The sequence below is a fragment of the Oncorhynchus keta genome, chromosome 29 (assembly GCF_023373465.1).
Source record: "Oncorhynchus keta strain PuntledgeMale-10-30-2019 chromosome 29, Oket_V2, whole genome shotgun sequence".
In the NCBI taxonomy this organism is placed as follows: Eukaryota; Metazoa; Chordata; class Actinopteri; order Salmoniformes; family Salmonidae; genus Oncorhynchus; species Oncorhynchus keta.
Genome location: NC_068449.1, coordinates 21419843 through 21440249, shown reverse-complemented (window position 1 = coordinate 21440249; position 20407 = coordinate 21419843). Strand labels below are relative to the sequence as shown.

At 43.7% G+C, this 20407-nt stretch overlaps 2 protein-coding genes and 1 long non-coding RNA gene across 10 annotated transcripts; 2 read left to right on the top strand and 1 right to left on the bottom strand.

The window, feature by feature from the left end:
- Positions 1-1088: 1088 nt before the first annotated feature.
- On the top strand, positions 1089-5354 carry LOC118362461 (hepatic sodium/bile acid cotransporter-like). 2 transcript variants are annotated; one of them, XM_035742809.2, is made up of 6 exons: positions 1089-1254; positions 2922-3361; positions 3607-3811; positions 3986-4164; positions 4417-4483; positions 4632-5354. In XM_035742809.2, the coding sequence occupies exons 2-6, from the start codon at positions 2940-2942 to the stop codon at positions 4647-4649; spliced, it is 891 nt and encodes a 296-aa protein (XP_035598702.1). In that variant the 5' UTR covers positions 1089-1254; positions 2922-2939; the 3' UTR covers positions 4650-5354. The 2 variants fall into 2 exon arrangements, with proteins under 2 accessions (XP_035598702.1, XP_035598701.1); XM_035742808.2 differs by having other exon boundaries at positions 4284-4483.
- A 74-nt stretch (positions 5355-5428) lies between these two features.
- Positions 5429-13753, bottom strand: LOC118362460 (sushi domain-containing protein 6-like). Of its 7 annotated transcripts, XM_035742804.2 has the most exons (9): positions 13240-13495; positions 11671-11695; positions 10484-10635; positions 9841-10032; positions 9304-9696; positions 8993-9187; positions 7516-7654; positions 6956-7350; positions 5429-6845 (listed from the first exon to the last, which is right to left on the bottom strand). In XM_035742804.2, exons 3-9 carry the CDS (start codon positions 10599-10601, stop codon positions 6820-6822), a joined length of 1458 nt encoding a protein of 485 aa, XP_035598697.1. In that variant the 5' UTR covers positions 10602-10635; positions 11671-11695; positions 13240-13495; the 3' UTR covers positions 5429-6819. The 7 variants fall into 7 exon arrangements, with proteins under 7 accessions (XP_035598697.1, XP_035598698.1, XP_035598696.1 ...); XM_035742805.2 differs by lacking the exons at positions 11671-11695; positions 13240-13495 and adding an exon at positions 13604-13753; XM_035742803.2 differs by lacking the exons at positions 11671-11695; positions 13240-13495 and adding an exon at positions 13512-13651.
- A 184-nt stretch (positions 13754-13937) lies between these two features.
- On the top strand, positions 13938-18960 carry LOC127913624 (uncharacterized). The gene is made up of 2 exons (XR_008086207.1): positions 13938-17715; positions 17925-18960. It is a non-coding gene; the product is annotated as an uncharacterized LOC127913624 (long non-coding RNA).
- Positions 18961-20407: the final 1447 nt, after the last annotated feature.

Below are 20407 nucleotides of genomic sequence, written 5' to 3'. Positions count from 1 at the left end.
GATGTGAATGGGGGCGTGCTCGGCCCTCTGTTTCCTGTAGTCCTCGATCAGCTCTTTTGTCTTGTTGATGTTGAGGGAGAGTTTGTTGTCCTGGCACCAGACTGCCAGGTCTCTGACCTCCCCCCTATAGGCTGTCTCCTTGTCGTCTGTGATCAGGCCTACCACCGTTGTATCTTCTGCAAATGAATGATGGCGTTGGAGTCGTGGTGGCCATGCAGTCGTGTGTGAACAGGGAGTACAGGAGGGAACTAAGCAGACCACCATAGCCCCTGGGAGAGGTTGACAATGTCAGTGAAGACACTTGCAAGCTGGTCAGTACATGCTCTAAGTACATTTATTTGAACTAATCCGTAAAACACTGTTTACAAAATCAACAACTCAGCCTTATTTGACATCTCTGGCCCAGTTGTGTGAGTAGTGACTGGAAGGTCCCAAGTTGCCAAGGATGGCATAAAGTGAGGAGGGGCTCCACTGAAAGGACTGGCAACTTTGCCAGGCGAAGGCATTGAACTTTCAGCCTGGTTGTGTAATATTAATTGATACTTGTTCCATGTGCATGAATGCCAAGTAGAAAAAATCCTCCTGAAGTGCTCTGGCAACAATTACACTTTGTCCACACAATCTGACCCATTGATGCTAAACAGGGCTTTCCCACGGTACTCAAGTCTAATAGAAATACAGCCAAATAAGGGACAGAGCTGGCATCTCATATTAGCAGGTGTGGATGAGCATTTACTGGAACTTATTAGTACAGTATTGTGATCAGCTTATCTTCAGCTGTACTGAATGTTAGCTCTAGAGCCCTGAAACATTTTATAAGAGTGTTGACATCATCATTAACAATGGATATCTAACAAGCTGTTTTTAGGTGACAATTGTGTCAATTCTGCTAAGAAAGTTGAATTGGGAAGAAATACATGCATTCCTTTGTCTCATGAACACCCCCCTGTCATATACAAACATATTCAGTTGGATATGTCCAGGATGTAAGAGGGCAAAGAGTACAGAAATGTGATGATTGTTATGAATTTGAAGATGTAGCCTGTTGCGCAGGAGTTAGCCCCCCTAACATGTGACCATAATGCCATGTGACAGGGGGTTCTAGATAGAGAGCTATGGGGTTAGATAGAAGAATGTGAGGACGGATGGGTAAAGTGTGTGTGCTAGAGACGGGAGTAAGAGAGAGAGAGAGAAGAGAGAGAAAGCACTCAGCGGACCAGAGACTTGAACATCACAAAACTGCACACAATGAAGGTAAGAAAATACTTTAAAAATAATCACAGTGCCTTGAGGTGTCATGAAAATTCTTTACTACTTGCATTATAATCTGGGATTGTTATCTACTTTATTTATATTTTTTATCAATTGGACTTTAATAACAATGTAATAACTAGTTAAACTACAGTGAAACTTCAGGACTCATACGTTTAAAACACAGACACGACCTGCATGAAAGTAATCTAATTTACACATAAAGCAGATCTAGATTTAGTTTATCTCATTACATGCAAATAAATACTAATGAGTAAGGGCAAGAAAAAAATACCAATAATAAAACCTAATTAAGCCTTGAGACAATTGAGACATGGATTATGCATGTGTGCCATTCAGAGGGTTAATAAAACAACAGATTTAAGTGCCGGTTTATGTCAAGAACTGCAACACTGCTGGGTTTTTCACGCTCAACAGTTTCCCATGAGTATCAAGAACGGTCCACCACCCAAAGGATATCCAGCCAACTTGACACAACTGTGGGAAGCATTGTAGACAACATGGCCTAGTATCCCTGTGGAACAATTTTGAACCTTGTACAGTCCATGCCCCGACGAATTGAGGCTGTTCTGAGTGCAAAAAGGGGGGGGGGGGTTCTAATGTTTGGTATGCTTAGTGTATTTCTACACTCTGTTTTGTAAAAAATATCCTTTCGGGTCCTGATATTTTCATTAAAGACGTGTTCTGAGACACTTGTAAGAAATTACTAAATTCGCCCTACTTGAGGCCTCTTGGAAACCGTGTATGATTGGGCACCCCACTGCACTCTATTCTTTGGGGCACTGTGCCTGTTTGTTGCTGTCTGAATAGCATGGGTTGATGAATAGCCTTTCAGTGGGTGCCTAGGGAACCGCATTAGGATAGCAAACCATGTAGACAAACAAATCGCACTTATCCAATTAATTGTGCTAAAATGTATGTTTGCTCTTTAGTCACATATAGGAAAGGGAGATATTCTTTGAACAATCATTTGTCCCTTATCGATTCAGCTTCTGTAGCAGCTGAAAGTCACAAGGAGAATATCTCTCTGAGCAACATCAAAGGCTAATACTCAAATAAAATCACATTTTACTTGTCACATGCACCGAATACAACAGGTGTAGTAGACCTTACAGTGAAATGCTTACTTACAAGCCCTTAGCCAACAATGCAATTTTAAGAAAAATAGCATTAAGAAAGTATTTACTAACCGCTGTCAGAACTGAGTGATGATGGTATACATTTATAGAGTAGTGTATTAACTCTCTAGACTGGTGTGTCATCATCAGCATAGCTACGGAGTCATTCAACACTGCAGGATAGATAGATTTGATTCATCTTCTGAGGTGAAATGTTGCCTGGTAGCAAAATACATTTATAGATTGCATTGTTCAAGTCTCATCAAATATATGAATTGTGTGGTGTCATTGAGTAACGTAGCTAGTACCAAACTGTCTCATTGTAAAAATAGTAATACTCATGATGGAAGTCGAGAGTAGACACCATTCAAAATTTAGATCACAAGACTGAAGTGTAATAGAGTGGATAGGAGGAGTTGTGACTCTCCAGTTGGTCAAGTCCAAGAGACAACACTGAACCATTTGCTCTCCATTTGACATAGATATGTTTCTTCATTTTTTTTCATGTTCGGTGTCTCATTAAATATAAAGTAAACAAACAGCTTTGGGATGAATGGTACCATGAACCAGACAAAGGGACAGTACCGAGATGGCTATGAGACAGCTTGGAATGGCAGCAACACCTACAACATCACGCCTCATAATGTCACCACTGGCTTCCAGTCCCCCTTCTCCCCGGTTATGAGCATGGCCATCAGTGGCATCACCATCATCAGCCTCTTCATCACCATGGTGTCCCTGGGCTGCACCATGGAGATCTCCAAGATCAAGGCCCATATCCTGAAGCCCAAAGGGGTGGCCATCGCAGTGGTGGCCCAGTTTGGTATCATGCCTCTCACTGCCTTCAGCCTGGCCAAAATCTTCCAGCTGGGCGCCATCGAGGCTGTGACCGTGCTAATCTGTGGCTGCTGTCCGGGGGGAAACCTCTCCAACATCTTCGCCCTGGCCCTGAAGGGTGACATGAACCTAAGGTGAACTCGTTGACATTTTGATCTGAAGGTTTTTTTTATTTAGAAAAATTATTAGGCAGGACATGTTGGACAAAAATGTTGGACAAAAACATTTATACAATTGTTTCACAATTGAATGCTAAACTAAAGTTAACACATGTTCTATTGTTAAGATTTGGCAAGGATATCACCAAAACTCAGTTAAAATTGAAAATTGAATGGAAATTACAAAAGTTTCAACCTCCCCTTCTCTTTATATCCTACAGCATTGTAATGACCACATGTTCTACTGTTTTGGCCCTGGGTATGATGCCTCTGCTGCTCTTCCTATATTGCCATGGCTTCAATAATTTGGAAAACGCTGTGCCTTACACTGGCATCACCATAACTCTCATCATGACCCTAGTGCCCTGTGCCATTGGCATAGCCATCAACCACCGGGTACCACAGTACTCTCAGATCATCATCAAGGTGAGCTTGACTCCAGATCCTGTATTTTTGGTCAACAAAGTGACACATCTTAAGGTATATAAAATAGTGTTTCTAATCCAAGTTCATTCATATAGCATTTTCTATTTACGAAAGGACATGAATTAACATCCTCTGTAAAAGCATGTTTGATTTGACAGAGCTTTTACTCCACAGGTTGGTCTAAGCATCTTACTAATTGCCACTGTGGCCATTGGTGTCATGTCAGGCATCTCCATTGGGGGAACAGTGCGGGTGCTTCTCTCACCCCAACTCATGGCCGTGGCTGCACTGATGCCCCTGACAGGCTACCTGCTGGGATACCTCATGTCCACCATCTTCAAAGTCAATCATCAGTAAGTGCACTGCTGTATTCATCGGTTCAAGGATAGACTGGGCCAAGGGGTATGCATCCATTCACAGCTATCAATAATAATATACAGTTGAGCAAACCATGTAACAAATATTTTCTCAGATGCAGAAGGACTATTTCTATGGAGACAGGCTGTCAAAACATCCAGCTGTGTTCCACCATCTTGAAAGTGGCATTTCCCCCGGAGGTTATTGGCCCCCTGTATCTGTTCCCGCTAATCTACATCCTATTCCAGGGAGGCGAGGCGCTGCTTTTCATCATCCTCTTCAGATGTTACCAAAGCTTCGAGCCACCAGCTGAGGGTAAGTGTCACAGCTGCCTGGGTAACACTAGGGTAGCGTGGCTCAGAGAATGTACTGTCCCCTTACCCCTGCTGTTGTTACAGTGCGCCAGACTGTTTGAGAAAATATAGGCAATCTTTCTAAAGAAATCTATTTTTCTCTCCCATAGCAAAGCCTGTATACATGACAGTGGCCGGTAAAATAGAGGAAGTGAAGGTTCTATAGGTCCCATATGGGAGAGGCCCATAGAGATGGAGCGGCCACAGGAGGACAGCGGACCAAACTGAACAGGCCCAGGACAGGAACCAAGACCACAGCATTGGAATGGAGGGGGACACCTCAGACAATCAGGATGTGTTGAGAACAGAAGATGGTAGTCTAATATGGTCATCGCTTAGTCACTTCAATGACATCAAATGTATGGGTTTTTAGGGCAACATAACTAGCTGGCGATGTGCAGCACAATTTTACCAATGCAACTGTATACTGTAGTTGGAATGCAGTGTCTAAGCCACTAGATACTAACTGGAGAAAAGAAGGAGTAACTGTATTTATATTGACAAGCTTTTATTTCTAGAGAAGATAATGAATTTAAACACTTTATCTACTGCCAATATTTAGCATTTTGACAATAAATTATGCCCAGGTATTTTATACTTAGAGTAAATATAAAAAAATGTATAATGTAGATTAAGGTTTTAACCAAATACACAATGACAATGGGGTAATTTCTGTAGAGGACATAAAAGCAGCATAAAGTTGTACAGGGTCTCCATCTTTGTTGCAGTTTTATGAAAACAAAAATTGTGATGTTTAATTACAAAAAAGCCTCTATGTCAAAATGTATTTTCAAGAAGTGGGTTCTTTATAAATAAAGTGCATTACAATGCCACCTAGTGCTGTCAGAATGTCCACAAAAAGAGGTTGAACTGTTGAAGAATGGAATTAGTTGACAAGGACAAAACCTTGCACAGCTCAAATTATATTTATTCAAAATTATAAACAGGGTATTTACAGAGTAAAATTAACAAACCTTTTTTCAAATATTAAAATACTATCTTTACACCAATTGCATTGTGTAGTCTCAAAGCAACTGAAACCATTTGAAAAGACATGACACTAAGCTTCTGTACATAACAATAATGATCTGTTTTGAACTATGGTTAACCCAATTAACTTTAGTCTTCCTTATATTATGTCCTTATGAGTCCACCAAGGTGGCAATGTTAAAAGACACGTCTTAATATGCTTTCTCAAGAATTGTGGAAGCATCCAAGCAACCATGGCTGATCAACAGCATTCTGGACATGAATATACTAAATCCTCAATTTAGTTTACCCATCTTAACTTAATGCATCATTTTAAACCCACAAATAAATATAAAGTGTAACATTGTCAGGTCTCCAAGAACCACCAACTATGCTCCAATTTGTTACATCACGGAGCTGTGAAGAGCGAAAATGGACAATTTTAAAATCCTTTTTTTTAGGAAGGAACCTCAATACAAATGCTTTTTGTGCATAGAAGTGGAGCTCTAAGGCCACCTGGGAAAAGGTGTACTGACATGAATAAGAGGATATAAACACTAAGCCCAATGTCAATAAGCTGAGAGGTGTGCCTCAACCTAGGGAACACTGGCCTTCAGCAAAATCATCTAATAAGTGCATGAAAAAAAAAAACACTGCGCTCAAAACTATGATCAGAATGGATACGTGACATCAATTAGTTGTGCCATTAAGAACCCCATTCAGAATATTATCACAAGTTACTCTTACTTACCTTATCGAGCATAAATGGTCAAATCTGTGTATGTGTGAATGACCAGTTCAATCTAAGTTGCAGTGGTCTTCATGCATCATTCCTAACATGCTGCTGTGCATGTTCTGCAGTGATCATGTAAAAACAGGTCGACATGGTACAAATAGGTGATGGGTGCAATGATTAGCTCATAAAATGTGTTTAACCACTGAAAAAAAATACATGTAATGCTGTAAAGAGAATTTTCAAATGTCATATCGAGCTTTCCAGAAGACCATCCAACATACAGGGTGGTCATTCTTTTACAGTTACGTCCCTGTGCTAAGCCAATGGTTAAAAGAACAAGTGTCAGACACTTAGAAAATGGCTAAGCATTATGTACATGTTAAACCCCTCTGAGCCCTCCTCTGGATGGGGGAGAAGCAACATTCTGCTGAGCATGACACGGCCTCACTTAGTGCCCCTGGAGGAGGCTGGTGGGTAGTCTTGTGTTGGCAGCTGCTGCAGTGGGGAGCTTCATACATGCCTCTGACTCAACACAGCCGCACAACAGCAACCCTGGATGTCTCTAATGTACGCCCAAGTGGCTGCAGCATGATTCAGGCCTCCTTTAACAAAGGCATATCTGCAGGAACAAAGAGACATCATCAATACGCCGTATGCATATATGGGCATTATCAACCAATACATGTGTGAAGAGGCCTGTTTGGAGAGACATGTTGATAGGGGGCCTACCGTCAGTGTAGTCCATCTCAGAGTTGAGGAGGGGCAGACTGTGCTGCTCACTGCCAGTGGAGTCCCTCCGCTGTGAAGGTGAAGGCGCTGCAGCAGCAGCCTGCTCCGGGCCCCAGCAGGAGGAGTATGAAGGGGAAGAAGTGAAGGATGGTGGTACTGGGTGAACCAATGCCATCTCTGAGAGCTGGGAGAGGGTGGAGGGCCTGGCCTGTGCAATGAGCGGCTCGGTCGTCCCTGCAGCCTGCTGGCCCTCTGACAGCACTATTTGGACCCGGGACTCAGAGCTGAGACTCAGACCCCCTCCGCCACACACCGCCTCCTCATAGGAGGGCAGGGCCACCTGCACCCCCTCCACCATGATGGACACGGGCTGGCCTGACACCCCCTGCTCACGGCTGTGAGGGGGACCAGAGAGGAGTGAAACTGTTAATTACTCATTACGTTAGAGACTTATGAGCTAGTTTTATGAGACATGCACACCCCTGGAGTACACAAATAGCTAGGATAAGTCTACCATAGCTGATGCTGAATAAGCATGTCTGTAGTTTCAGGCCACCCACCGGCTGTGGTTGAAGGACTTGAGTTTTGGCTGCAGCAGGACAAACAGGACCACCAGCAGCAGGATGAGGGCTACAGAGCTGGCAGTGGAGGCCACGATGGACAGGGTGGGTATGCCCAACGGCAGGGCAGGGTCTCTGTCTGGAAGAGGGGAATCAGGCAATCAGCCCAAGTGCAAACAGTGTCACAGACCTGCCAAACTTGAAGAATATTTAGGAGTACCAATTCAGCACGGTGGTGCCACCGCCGGCCCCCACGACAGCGCACGTGTGACACCCACACTGCTCACATCATAAGCAATTAACTTTTTTTTGCCTAATGATGTTGACAGAAGACTGCCTAAGTAGGAATGTGAGGCTTTAGACTGGTATGGTACTTGGTAATTGGCTGCTCCTCGATAGCTAACTAGAAGAGATATGCTTAAATGCATACAGGGCTCTCCCTAGGATTTTATATCAAACAACATAGCCAACACAGAAGTCTTGTGTTTGATCCTAAATTAAATTGATGAAATTTCATCTCAATGAAATGTTTCTAGGTTACATTTGAGTGAAAATTTAACTGACTTAATTTTTGGAGGGGAGAAAAATCTGAACAATTCCAACTACTGGATGCAATGTAGTAGTCTAGTTTACTGTAGGTTATTTGGAATATGACACAACTGAACTAGGCCTCCTGAGCAGCAAAGCAGTCCAAGGCACTGCATCGCAGTTCTAGAGGCGTCACTACAGGCACCCTGGTTCAAATCCAGGCTGTATCACAACCGGCCGCGATTGGGAGTCCCATGGGACGGCACACAATTGGCCCAGCGGCGTCGGCGTTTGGCCGGTGTAGGTTGTCATTGTAAATCATTTGTTGTTAACTGACATGCCTAGTTAAATAAAGGTATACAATAAATAAAGAATTGCCCACAGAGCAGATCTACCGCTTCTTAGACTTGTTTCAATGTTCTCCCCCCCATCATATTTCCATCCCTGACCTAATCCATCAAGTTTGACTACTAGGCTACCATTCATTCAACATGCCTTGTCATTGGTGAACAGACTATTATCACATCATTTGCAGTCCACTGTCGACATACAACTGTATCAAGAGGACAGATCAAGAAGTGATTAATTAACATAGGCCTACTAATGTTTAACAGTCTAACATAACCTTTTGTGAAGGACATATTAGCGGAACAGCTCTCTGCCATGTCTGTTTCCATCCAAGCAGCGACACTCACTGAACTACCGCAACATAGGTTTCCTTGCTCGTCAATGCCTACTACCGCAACGTGCCCATTTTATAATAGTTTATTGTACCAGCATACTTTGACCTCAAATTGCGTGCATGGTACGCAAAATGTGTGCAGGTTTGCAGTCGCTCTTGAGGCTTGAAAAAAGCAATAATATTAGTAAATTTCATCTTGCAGATTGATACAACAAAAAGCAAATAGTTCAAGCTACCTAACACTGAACTCTGAAGAGTAAGACCAACCTTGGTCCAGGAGACAGCTAATCTGCATGGGACCGTCCCACTCCCCGTCCTGACAGGTCAGGTATTTGTAGTCTCCCTTCAGGATGTAGCCTTCATCACAGAAGTACTCGATCACAGTGCGATGGTTCAGTCTATGGCAGGGGGACGGGTGGCAGGTGTAACCCCCATTCTCTGGCTCAAATGGAGGCAGACACACTGTTGACAAGAAACAAGAGAACCATCATCCGTGAGTTCACAAAACATATTCTAGACTTCCAAATATGTTAGTGTGTGTGGAATGAATTCAGAGTATTTAGTAAAGCTATTAGTACTATCACTGTGTATGCAGCGGGGTGGGTCTGAGGACCAGTGGCCCAGGAGGGTGCAGGTCAGGATGTTGGGCCCATCCTCCAGGAAGCCTGGGTCACAGCTGTACTGGAGCACCGTGCCGACAGGAAAGGAAGCCCCGTTGGTCTCTGTCAGGTTGACTGACCCATGTTGGACCATAAACGGCCTCGCACATCCTTGGTTGACACAGCTCATTTGCATGGGGCCGTCCCACTCCCCATCCTGACAGGTAAGATATTTGTACTTGTAGTCTCCCTTCAGGATGAAGCCTTCATCACAGAAGTACTCGATCACAGTGCCCTGGCCTAGCCGATGGCAGGGAGACGGGTGGCAGGTGTACCCTCCATTCTCAGGCTCAAACAGAGGCCGGCACACTGCTGGTCAGAAACAACACAATCATGTTGTAAAGTTATAATCCTACATTATCCACATTTTGGTATCAACTTTGTTGTTCAAATGGAAATACATAATCCTGTTCACAATGAGTCATACTGGTGGCCACATTGTAGAGAGCCACTCACCGTCACTCCGTTTGCAGTGGGGTGGGTCTGAGGTCCAGAGGCCCAGGGGGTTGCATGTGATGATGCTGGGCCCATCAGCCAGATAGCCTGGGTCACAGCTGTACTGGAGCACCGTGCCCACAGGGAAGGAACCCCTGTTGGTCTCTGTCAGGTTGACCCAGCTGTTCTGCACCATGAATGGCCTCACACATCCTGACGAGGGACAAAAGGTCATGATTGATGCTAGCGCATACTGTTGTTTTTTCCCCCTGCTATATTTTGGGTTTAAAACACTGTTGTTAAGGGCCTCGCTATAAGTGGTTTTTATGAGGTTTATATAATATCAATGAGTCACAAAGGCAGTGGGAGGTGAGTGGGACTTCTAGCAACAGCTTCACTCACTCCATCCAGCATCTTTTACTCATCAGCTATGAGAGGGAGAGGATGTGGGGACTTGACACCTTAATATTGAGTGTAGCTCATGTGTTGGCCAGTTGTTTGTTCAAATAAACCCAATTCCGATGTTATAATTTACCACATACAGTAGGTTAATGTACATCCTGCATTATTAGACTGAAAGAGAGAAGCGGAATTGTAGCAGCATAACAGTAATGTATGGAACAGAGATGTGTGGGGGGGATTTTGCTGACGAGAGATCTCTTACCTGACCCTTGTCCCGTGGATAGCACAGTCAGAAAGAGCAACAGTGAAAGTGCCCGCTTGTCAGCTGAGGTGAGCAGCTCAAGGGCTTTTGACATTGACTCTACCATTCCATTGCACATATTTTACTTCCACTGCAGAGGGATTTAGCTCAACCTAGGGATAGAAGACCAGAATTAATTAATGAGTGACAACTGAACGGAGTTGTCGCCCACCCCCCAAATAATCAACCCTGTCCAAGTTCTAATTATTATTTACTAGCAACTGCAAAGTCACATTTTACTGAGTCTAATGCATATATCCCAAGATCAAGAAAGAGCAGATGCTTTGTTTGGGGACCATGCAATCACGGACCCTTGGGACGTCCCTATCCCCATTGAAGTTGACATTTAAATGGTTACGGTTGTAGTTTAGGGAAGGGATTTTCCAAGTATCCCGAATAGCACTGACCCTTTATTTGGGTCCAATGAGAACTAAGTGGCGCACAATAGACCCTGGTTCGATCCTTGGCTGTATCACAACGGGCTGTGATCAGGAGTCCCATTGGGCGGCGCACAATTGGCTCAGCATCGTTCAGGTTAGGGGAGGGTTTGGACGGGGTAGGCCAAATAATCATTTGTTCTTAACTGACTTACCTAGTTAAATAAAGGCTAAACAAAAAAAGATCTGACTGTAGTTAAGTTACGGCCAAAGACACTCATACTAGCATCCTATTTGATAACTACCTAGCTAGCTAATTAACTAGGTAATGTAACTACGGTCTTGGTATGTCCTCCCAAACCAAGTTAAAAACAAAAGTCAAGTAACTTTTTGGGCAAACCAACCAAATTCAAAGAAAGCTGAGTTATAGATCTGTCATACTCATTGAAACAAGTTTAAGAAGCAGTAGACCTGCTCTGTGGCCAAATAAAAGTACTTAAAAAAAATCTTTATTTAACTAGGTAAGTCAGTTAAGAACAAATTCTTATTTACAATGACGGCCTACACCGGCCAAACCCGGACGACGGCAGTTGTGCCTCGCCCTATGGGACTCCCAATCACAGCCGGTTGTGCTACAGCCTGGAATCAAACCAGGGTGTCTATAGTGACGCCTCAAGCACTGAAATGCAGTGCCTTAGATCACTGCGCTACTCGGGAAAACATTTCTGTGCTTCCACTTTCTTATGTTTAATATTTGCATATTTTACTTACATCAACTTACATCAACTTCAAACAGCTGAAAATAAAATATTTTTGGTTATTGAAAATACGGTACAATAATTCTCTACACTCAGTGGTTTGTTTTGTCACATTTAGGAGAACTATTAGAATTCATGCAATTTCTGCTTATAGCACCTTTATACTAACCAGATAGCAGAGAGGAAATCTATTAGCTACATTACCAAAAGTATGTGGCCACAAGTATGTGGAGTTGGTCCCCCCTTTGCTGCTATAACAGCCTCCACTCTTCTGGAAAGGCTTTCCACTAGATGTTGTAAAATTACTGCGGGGACTTCCTTCCATTCAGCCACCAGAGCATTATTGATGTCGGGCGATTAGGCCTGGCTCGCAGTTGGCGTTCCAATTAATCCCAAAGGCGTTAGGTGGGGTTGAGTTCAGGGCTCTGTGCAGGTCAGTTCAGTTCTTCCACACAATCTTGACAACAATTTCTGTATGGAACTCGCTTAGTGCACTGGGCATTGTCATGCTGAAACAGGAAAGGGCCATCCTCAAACTGTTGCCACAAAGTTGGAAGCACAGCATTGTCTAGAATGTCATTGTATAAGAGATGTCCTGTCACTGGAACTAAGGGGCCTAGCCCGAACCATGAAAAACAGCCCCAGACCATTCCTCCTCCACCAAACTTCACAGTTGGCACTATGAAGTCGGGCAGGTAGCATTCTTTTGGCATCAGCCAAACCCAGATTCCTCCATCGGACTGCCAGATGGTGAAGCGTGATTCATCACGCCAGAGAACACGTTTCCACAGAGTCCAATGGCGGCGAGCTTTACACCACTCCAGCCGACGCTTGGCATTGTGATTTTAGGCTATTGTGTGGTTGCTTGGCAATGGAAATCCATTTCATGAAGCTCCAGAAGACAGTTCTTGTGCTGACTGATGTTCCAAACAGCCTCTGGAAGTAACTCGGTAGAAGTGTTGCAACCAAGGACATATGAGTTTTACGCGCTATGCTCTTCAGCAATCGTTGGTCCCGTTCTGCGAGCTTGTGTGGCCTACCACTTCACGACTGGGGCGTTGTTACTCCTATACGTTTCCACTTCACAATAACGGCACTTACAGTTGAACGGGCAGGGCAGAAATTTTATGAACTGACTTGTTGGAAAAGTAGCATACTATGACGGTGCCACGTTGAAAGTCACAGTTCTTCAGTAAGGCCCTTCTACTGCCAATATTAGTCTGTGGAAATTGCATTGCTGTGTGCTCGATTTTATACACCTGTCAGCAACGGGTGTATAAAATGAAATAACTGAATCCACTAATTTGTTGGGGTGGCCACATACTTTTGTGTGTGTATATATATATATATATATATATATATAGTACATAGACGTTACCTACTACCTACACACCACAATACCTGGCTAGCAGCGGCTGATTAATGTTACGTAGAGAACACCAGCTGGTTAACATTAGATTGCTACTGTCGATAACGTTCTTTCTCACACTAGACCTCGTCAGCATAACAACGCTAGCTAACTGTGAATCACGTAACGCTAACTACAGTAGCTATGTTAACAACAATAAACCATTATCGTTACCTTTGCTTGTAGTTAGCAACGTCAGCTATACCTAGCCAGCTAATCTCTTCGTTTACCCACACAACAACACGGACAGTCAGGTCCTCCTCCACCCTGTTCTACTGTACACGCTCACTGTGTGCCTAATCAGTTTCTGTAAAACGGCAATTGTCCCTCACTAAAAGCATCAACTATGCGCGGTCAGGGGAGACTGCTAATCGCCTCCCCGCTAGACTAGCTTCGCAACGGCTTTGCTGCTAGGCTGAGCCATATAAATAATGAATTAATTGTACCTGCTGAGCTGCCTCGATTTGGTCTCTTCCATCGAAGTATGTTATTGTGAAAAGAAAATTAACCAATAAAGATACAACTTTTGTATAGTTACCACATCCGGGTCTTGTGCGTCCTTAGATACCAGTCCAAAATAAAAAGCATTATCACGGCTACCTCATCGCTGCAATAAGGTAGACTTAATATGTATAATTTCATGTACAATACTGTAATGAAACAGGCAGGGAGCAGGTCTCGAACCCTCGACCTTCTAGCCCGAGGTCCGGCGCGCTATCGACTGTGCCGCAAAAGCTTGCTCGTGCGTGAGGGTCGATTTCCGCGCTTATAAACAAAGGGTCGTTACACTACTCCCTCCTTTCAAAGAGCGCGTCCTCGCGCTAGCTTGCGACTACGTTTTACAGGAACGCGCTCACCGGCCAAGCACACGTACTGTCATGGATGCGAGGTCCGATCACTTCTGACACCAATGTAATGAAACAGCAGGGAGCAGGTCTCGAACCTTCGAGCCCGAGGTCCGGCGCGCTATCGACTGTGCCGCAAAAGCATGCTCGTGCGGCATAATCGATTTCCGCGGTTATAAACCCAGGGTCGTTACAATACAATAGGACATGTTGTTTAATTACCTCAAATGTCTTGCAAAATTGTCTGACGGTATTCTAATCTTGGGTTACGTTACCTGAGCGTCAAGGGCAAGGCATCGATGGATATTATGAGAGGGAGTTTAGATTAAATCTCGGAGGAGTTTGTCACCCCAGCCCAACGTCCCTGGTGGTCCTGAGCGATGATGTCCCCAACAATAAGCAGGTAGCTATCGTATCTACATGCACAAGTTGCATGGTGGAGAATATTGCATGTTTATTCCCCCCAGTTGAATAATTGCATTGTGATACGAAACGCGGCAACTGTATGCTTTAGGACCATGCGGATGCCTCAGAGCGGGTAGGCTGTTTTCCATTTCAGCCAGCTGGATTTAGGACCGCACTGACACCACAGAGGGCGCGGACGGCGCGGACAGGCTTTGTGAAGGCAAAGCTTCTGAAAGTCTGGCGTGTAGTACCAGCACGGGAGAGATGAACAGAGGCTGCTGTCTGTGTTGCGCTTTTTCTTCGAGTTGGAAAAACAAGCAGAGCAGAAACTGACTACTCTTTAGTTGACTGGGCTAGATGGCAAGTTAAGTGCTGCTTGACATATTTTTTTTTTCAGTGTTGAGTTAGTAGTGTAACTGACATGTTACGTTCGTCAATGTCTCATCTCTTCTCGACTGATGAATGAACTACTAGCGGCTACTGTAGTAGCTACCACGGCCAGTTAAACTCTAGATAGCCTCTATCTACCAGTGGCGGTCAGTGCCGTTTAAGATGAGAGAGGATGATTTTTAATGAGTATGGCCTTATTTCTATTACAGCATATTGGATGACTGCCATTAGTATTCCATTCACCCAGGTCAATGTAACATGGACTACAGGTTTAGGCTATTACATGATACATTCCCTACATCATGAGGTTGCTACAACCTAGCCTATGAATGAACATTTACAACATAGGTGCACACAGGTCGAGAGAAAAATATGAGCTGACAGACAGTGACACATTGAATACCGCCTTGCACACTTACCTGCATCTAGCTAATATAGGGTGTAATTATTAGTCCAACAGTTGCAAACAAGAGTTTCTATTGGACAAATTCAGGTATGTTTTGTTCCGTTTGCTTCCGTTTTTAAGAAACATGTTTCAACAGAATCATCAGAATGAATACACCCCTGATCACTTGTAAACAAAGTTCACTTTCATTGCAGTAACGTTGTATTCCTTCTCGCGCTCTCTTTCTATCACCTTTTCCCTTCGGTTGTGGACTTCAATGACCAACATGTCAGCTGTATGTGACCCTGGCGAAAAAAAAACTTATCAAGCTTGAGCTCAGGTGCATCCTGTTTCTATTGATCATCCTTGAGATGTTTCTACAACTTGTGGTAAATTCAATTGATTGAACATGATTTGGAAAGGCACACACCTGTCTATATCTGTCTATATAAGGTCCCACAGTTGACAGTGCATGTCAGAGCAAAAACCAAGCCATGAGGTGGAAGGAACTGTCCGTAGACCTCTGAGACAGGATTGTGTCGAGGCACAGATCTGGGGAAGTGTACCAAAAAACTTCTACCGCATTGAAGGTCCCTGAGAACAAAGTGGCCTACCTCATTCTTAAATGGAAAAAGTTTGGAACTACCGAGGCTTTTCCTAGAAATGGCCGCCCAGCCAAACTGAGCAATTTGGGGAGAAGAGTCTTGGTCAGGGAGGTGACCAAGAACCAGACGGTCACTCTGACAGAGCTCCAGAGTTCCTTTGTGGAGATTCGACCACCATCTCTGCAGTACTCTACCAATCAGGCCTTTATGATAGGGTGGCCAGACAGAAGCCACTACTCAATAAAATACACATGACAGTCCGTCTGGAGTTTGCCAAAAGGCACCTAAAGGACTCTCAGACCATGAGAAACCAAGATTGAACTCTTTGACCTGAATTCCAAGCATCACGTCTGGAGGAAACCTGGCACCATCCCTACGGTGAAGCTTGGTGGTGGCAGCATGGTGCAGTGACGCTCCCCATCCAACCTGACAAATCTTGATAAGATCTGCAGAGAAGGGGAGAAACTCCCCAAATACATGTGTGCCAAGCTTGTAGTGTCATACCCAATAAGACTCAAGGCTGTAATCGCTGCCAAAGGTGCTTCAACAAAGTACTGAGTAAAGGGTCTTAATATCTATGTAAATGTGATATTTCAGTTGTAATTTTAAATTGTATATGTGGTATTTTGTGTAGATTGATGAGGGGAAAAAACAATTTAATCAATTTTAGAATATGGCTGTAACGTAACAATGTGGAAAAAGTTAAGGGGTCTGAATACTTTCCGAATGCACTCTATATCACTTTGAAATTGGAATAAGTGGTAAAGAATAGTGAAAAAACGAATTGTGTTTGTTCATCTTTAAAGATCCCAACCAGCGCCTGATGCGTTGGACTTTGTTCTTGCAACCATTCAACCTTGATATTAGACACATTAGTGGTAAGGATAATATCATTGCTGATGCTCTGTCCTGTGCTCCTTTAACCTAGTTTGTATCTTCTCTCTGCTGACCCCTATGGGCTGTCTGCGCCTCTTTCCTCTTAAATTGCTCCCCAGGTACCAGGGCTGCCGAGTTTGAGGGGCGGACAGTCAGCTGGGGGACACGGGGCTACTTCTAGGTGCCGGGACTGGTATCCTTTTTTTTCATTTGGGGGAACTTTGGATTGTTTTGAATATGTTGGGCCGAAATTTGGGTTGAGGGTGGGACCCTCATTTTAATGAAGGGGGTGTCACGGCCCCTCTGCATTGCAGGGGCGGTTCCTCCTGCAGGCAGAGGGTCGTTAGTGATTGGAGCCACATGGGCTCAGGGTATTTAAACTGCTTCACTAAACCACTCTTGTCTCTCTCTCTGCTCCTCCAGGTATGATCCTGTTTTGTTTGTTCCTTTGTAGTTTTACGTAGTTTTCACTCAGTCATATTCACACACACAGATGCACGCATCCCTGCACTTTACATACATCCTACATTATGATACTTTCACACCTCATTCCCTTTTCTTTGTTTAAACTTAATAGTTTTTGGTTTATAATAAAGAACCTTTTTGATTGGCCTATACCTGTTGTTCGTGTCCCCTCATTTTTGCCACAGGCTATGAGCCGGCCTGTGACAGTATGAATTTCCAGTTCACTTGATTGGAGATGTATCTGATGAGGAGAACGAAGATCCAGAAGTCCAGAAGGACATTAAGACATTTTAAGTACTTGACAAAATCCTGGCTTCAAGGATCTTCAAGGAGTTCTATCAACTATGGAAGGAACTATTGGTAAGCACAAGGATACGGAGAGTACACAGAAGTTAATGCAGCACCATATCACCAAGTAAAATTCAAAGTGTGTAAATGTACTTGACAAATGAAGGCGATTCTGATGTGAGAATGTGTATATGCTGAAGGATATTTTCTACCAATTTTTGTGCAGCAGCTAAAACCCAACATATATTCAGAATGTGCAGATGAAGCAGAAAATACAAGGATATTTTTGGTCCTGGCTCCTTCCAGTAGTAAGTCAAATAGTATCATTTCAGAATGCTGATCAGTGTGGATACTGTCTACAATGCACATTGACTGGAGCTTTGAGGACAATGTGAGTCATAGTACTCACATGCCAAATTACGATTCCATGATAAACTAAAGAACTTGGAAAATGGTGTTATAAATCATCAGCTTTCTTTTGCATGGGATATGGCACAGCAAATTGATAACCTTACGTAGATTCAGACTCAGAATTTGAATATGGTAATTTGTTATTCATATGCAGGCTATGTTTTAATAATACATTTTCATTCACCCTAGTTCATGGATCCAGTGAAGAAGTGGACTTTGTTCCTGTGTTTGTGACTCAAGTGCCTGACAAAAAGTATGAGACACAACACAAGTGGAGGAAAGTGAATTTGTTTAAATATGCTGGAACACAATTATAGATGGTAACAATTTGCATAATTAATTTGCTCATAACCCAAAGACGTGGATGTCGATTAAGGCAGCCCCCCGCACCTCTCTGATTCAGAGGGTTAAATGCGGAAGACACATTTCAGTTGAAGGCATTCAGTTGTACAACTGACTAGTTGTCCTATGTAGGCCAATTTATACTAACTACTCCTGTAACAATGTTAGTCGTACAATGCAGTTGTATTATTCTACACTAGATGGCAATATAACCCTACGAAACAATGTAACTGCTTTGTACTTTCACTGTATTCTGTTTTTTCTTGGTTCTTTGATTTCTGAAAACACCACATAGGCAACCGGTTTCCCATTAAACTGTCCATGAACAACTTTCCCATATTCTTTTGAATTTGCTGTTTGGTGGATGACATGTCACTTAAAGTCATAGTTAGAGAGTCATGAACATTGTCCAGTGGGCTCTTTTTCAAATTGCATGTATTTCAGTGGTCTAGAAAAAAACATGCATCAGGTTTAATTGATATATGCAAATTCTGAATTATTGCTTAGATTGTTGACAATGTCTCTCCTAAACATCTCGGGATGATACTAGACAGAGCTCGCGAATGGTTCTTAAACTCTGAGTTTAGGCTTCTGTATGCCATGTTTACCTGCTGGAATCCAAACAATGCATGAACTCAACTCCCACACAGCAGCAGACTTGGCTGAAGTGGGTCACGAAGAGAGGGCAGATGAGTCACAAGGCAGCCAGTCCAATTCCCAGGGACAAAAAGAAACAAGACTTTGTGAAGAAAAACATTGAGATATGTCAATGTTCATGTTGGTCCAAGTGCAGTGTCAGACTGTCACATAGATTTGGACAAGTCCCATGTTACGTGTGTTTTTTTTACCCCACTGGGAAAAATAAATATTTCTTTGACTCAGACATAGGGGCCTGATTGAAAATAACTACGATCTGATGATGGATTGTTTTCACTACTATGTGATACATGACAATTGGTGAGGGGTGCAGGAGGAGCAGGATCGCCTGGATGACCTCCTCAAATCAAATACAATTTTATTGGTCACATACACATGGTTAGCAGATGTTAATGCGAGTGTAGCGAAATGCTTGTGCTTCTAGTTCCAACTATGCAGTAATATCTAACAAGTAATCTTGACAAATTCACAACAACTACCTTATACACACAAATGTAATGGGATGCATAGAAATATAAATATATGGATGAGCGATGGCGTGTGTCATAGGCAAGATGCAGTAGATGGTATAGAATACAGTGTGATCCCGCTGCTGTTTCCTGTCGTCCACGATCATCTTCTTTGTTTTGTTGATGTTGAGTGAGAGGTTATTTTCCTGACACCACACTCCGAGGGCCCTCACCTCCTCCCTGTAGGCCGTCTCGTCGTTTTTGGTAATCAGGCCTACCACTGTAGTGTTGTCTGCAGAATTGATGATTGAGTTGGAAGCGCGCATGGCCACGCAGTCATGGGTGAACAGGGAGAACAGGAGAGGGCTGAGAACGCACTCTTGTGTTGAGGCTCAGCAGGGTGGAGAAGTTGTTTCCTACCTTCACCACCTGGGGGCGGCCCATCAAAGTCCAGGACATAGTTGCACAGGGCGGATCGAGTCCCAGGGTCTCGAGCTTAATGACAAGTTTGGAGGGTACTATTGTGTTAAATGCTGAGCTGTAGTCAATGAACTATACATAGGTATTACATAGGTATTCCTCCTGTCCAGATGGGATAGGGCAGTGTGATGGTGATTGCATCGTCAGTGGACCTATTGGGGCGGTAAGCAAATTGGAGTGGGTCTTGGGTATCGGGTAGGGTGGAGGTGATATGATCCTTGACTAGTCTCTCAAAGCACTTCATGATGACAGAAGTGAGTGCAATGGGGCGATAGTCATTTAGTTCAGATACCGTAGCTTTCTTGGGAACAGGGACAATGGTGGCCATCTTGAAGCATGTGGGGACAACAGACTGTGATAGGGATTGGTTGAATATGTCCGTAAACACACCAGCCAGCTGGTCTGCGCATGCTCCGAGGACGCGGATAGGGATGGCGTCTGGGCCGGCAGCCCTGCGAGGGTTAACACGTTTAAATGTTTTACTCACGTTGGCCACGGAGAAGGAGAGCCCACAGGCTTTGGTAGCGAGCCGTGTCAGTGGCACTGTATTATTCTCAAAGCAAGCAAAGTTATTTAATTTGTCTGGGAGCAAGACGTCGATGTCCGCAACGGGGATGGTTTTCTTTTTGTAATCCGTGATTGACTGTAGACCCTGTCACATACGTCTCGTGTTTGAGCCGTTGAATTGCAACTACTTTGTCTCTATACTGATGCTGTGCTTGTTTGAATGCCTTGCGGAGGGAA

What these genes read in the sequence shown, in the direction of transcription:
- LOC118362461 (XM_035742808.2), top strand. Translation starts at nt 2,940, where the DNA reads ATGAATGGTACCATGAACCAGACAAAGGGACAGTACCGAGATGGCTAT. An exon ending in ACTCTCAGATCATCATCAAG is followed by an intron (nt 3,812 to 3,985) that starts GTGAGCTTGACT and finishes TTTACTCCACAG; the next exon opens with GTTGGTCTAAGCATCTTACT. An exon ending in ATCTTCAAAGTCAATCATCA is followed by an intron (nt 4,165 to 4,283) that starts GTAAGTGCACTG and finishes ATATTTTCTCAG; the next exon opens with ATGCAGAAGGACTATTTCTA.
- LOC118362460 (XM_035742805.2), bottom strand. Translation starts at nt 10,601, where the DNA reads ATGTGCAATGGAATGGTAGAGTCAATGTCAAAAGCCCTTGAGCTGCTC. An exon ending in CCGCTGCATACACAGTGATA is followed by an intron (nt 9,188 to 9,303) that starts GTACTAATAGCT and finishes TCTTGTCAACAG; the next exon opens with TGTGTCTGCCTCCATTTGAG. An exon ending in TAGCTGTCTCCTGGACCAAG is followed by an intron (nt 7,655 to 8,992) that starts GTTGGTCTTACT and finishes CCCCTCTTCCAG; the next exon opens with ACAGAGACCCTGCCCTGCCG.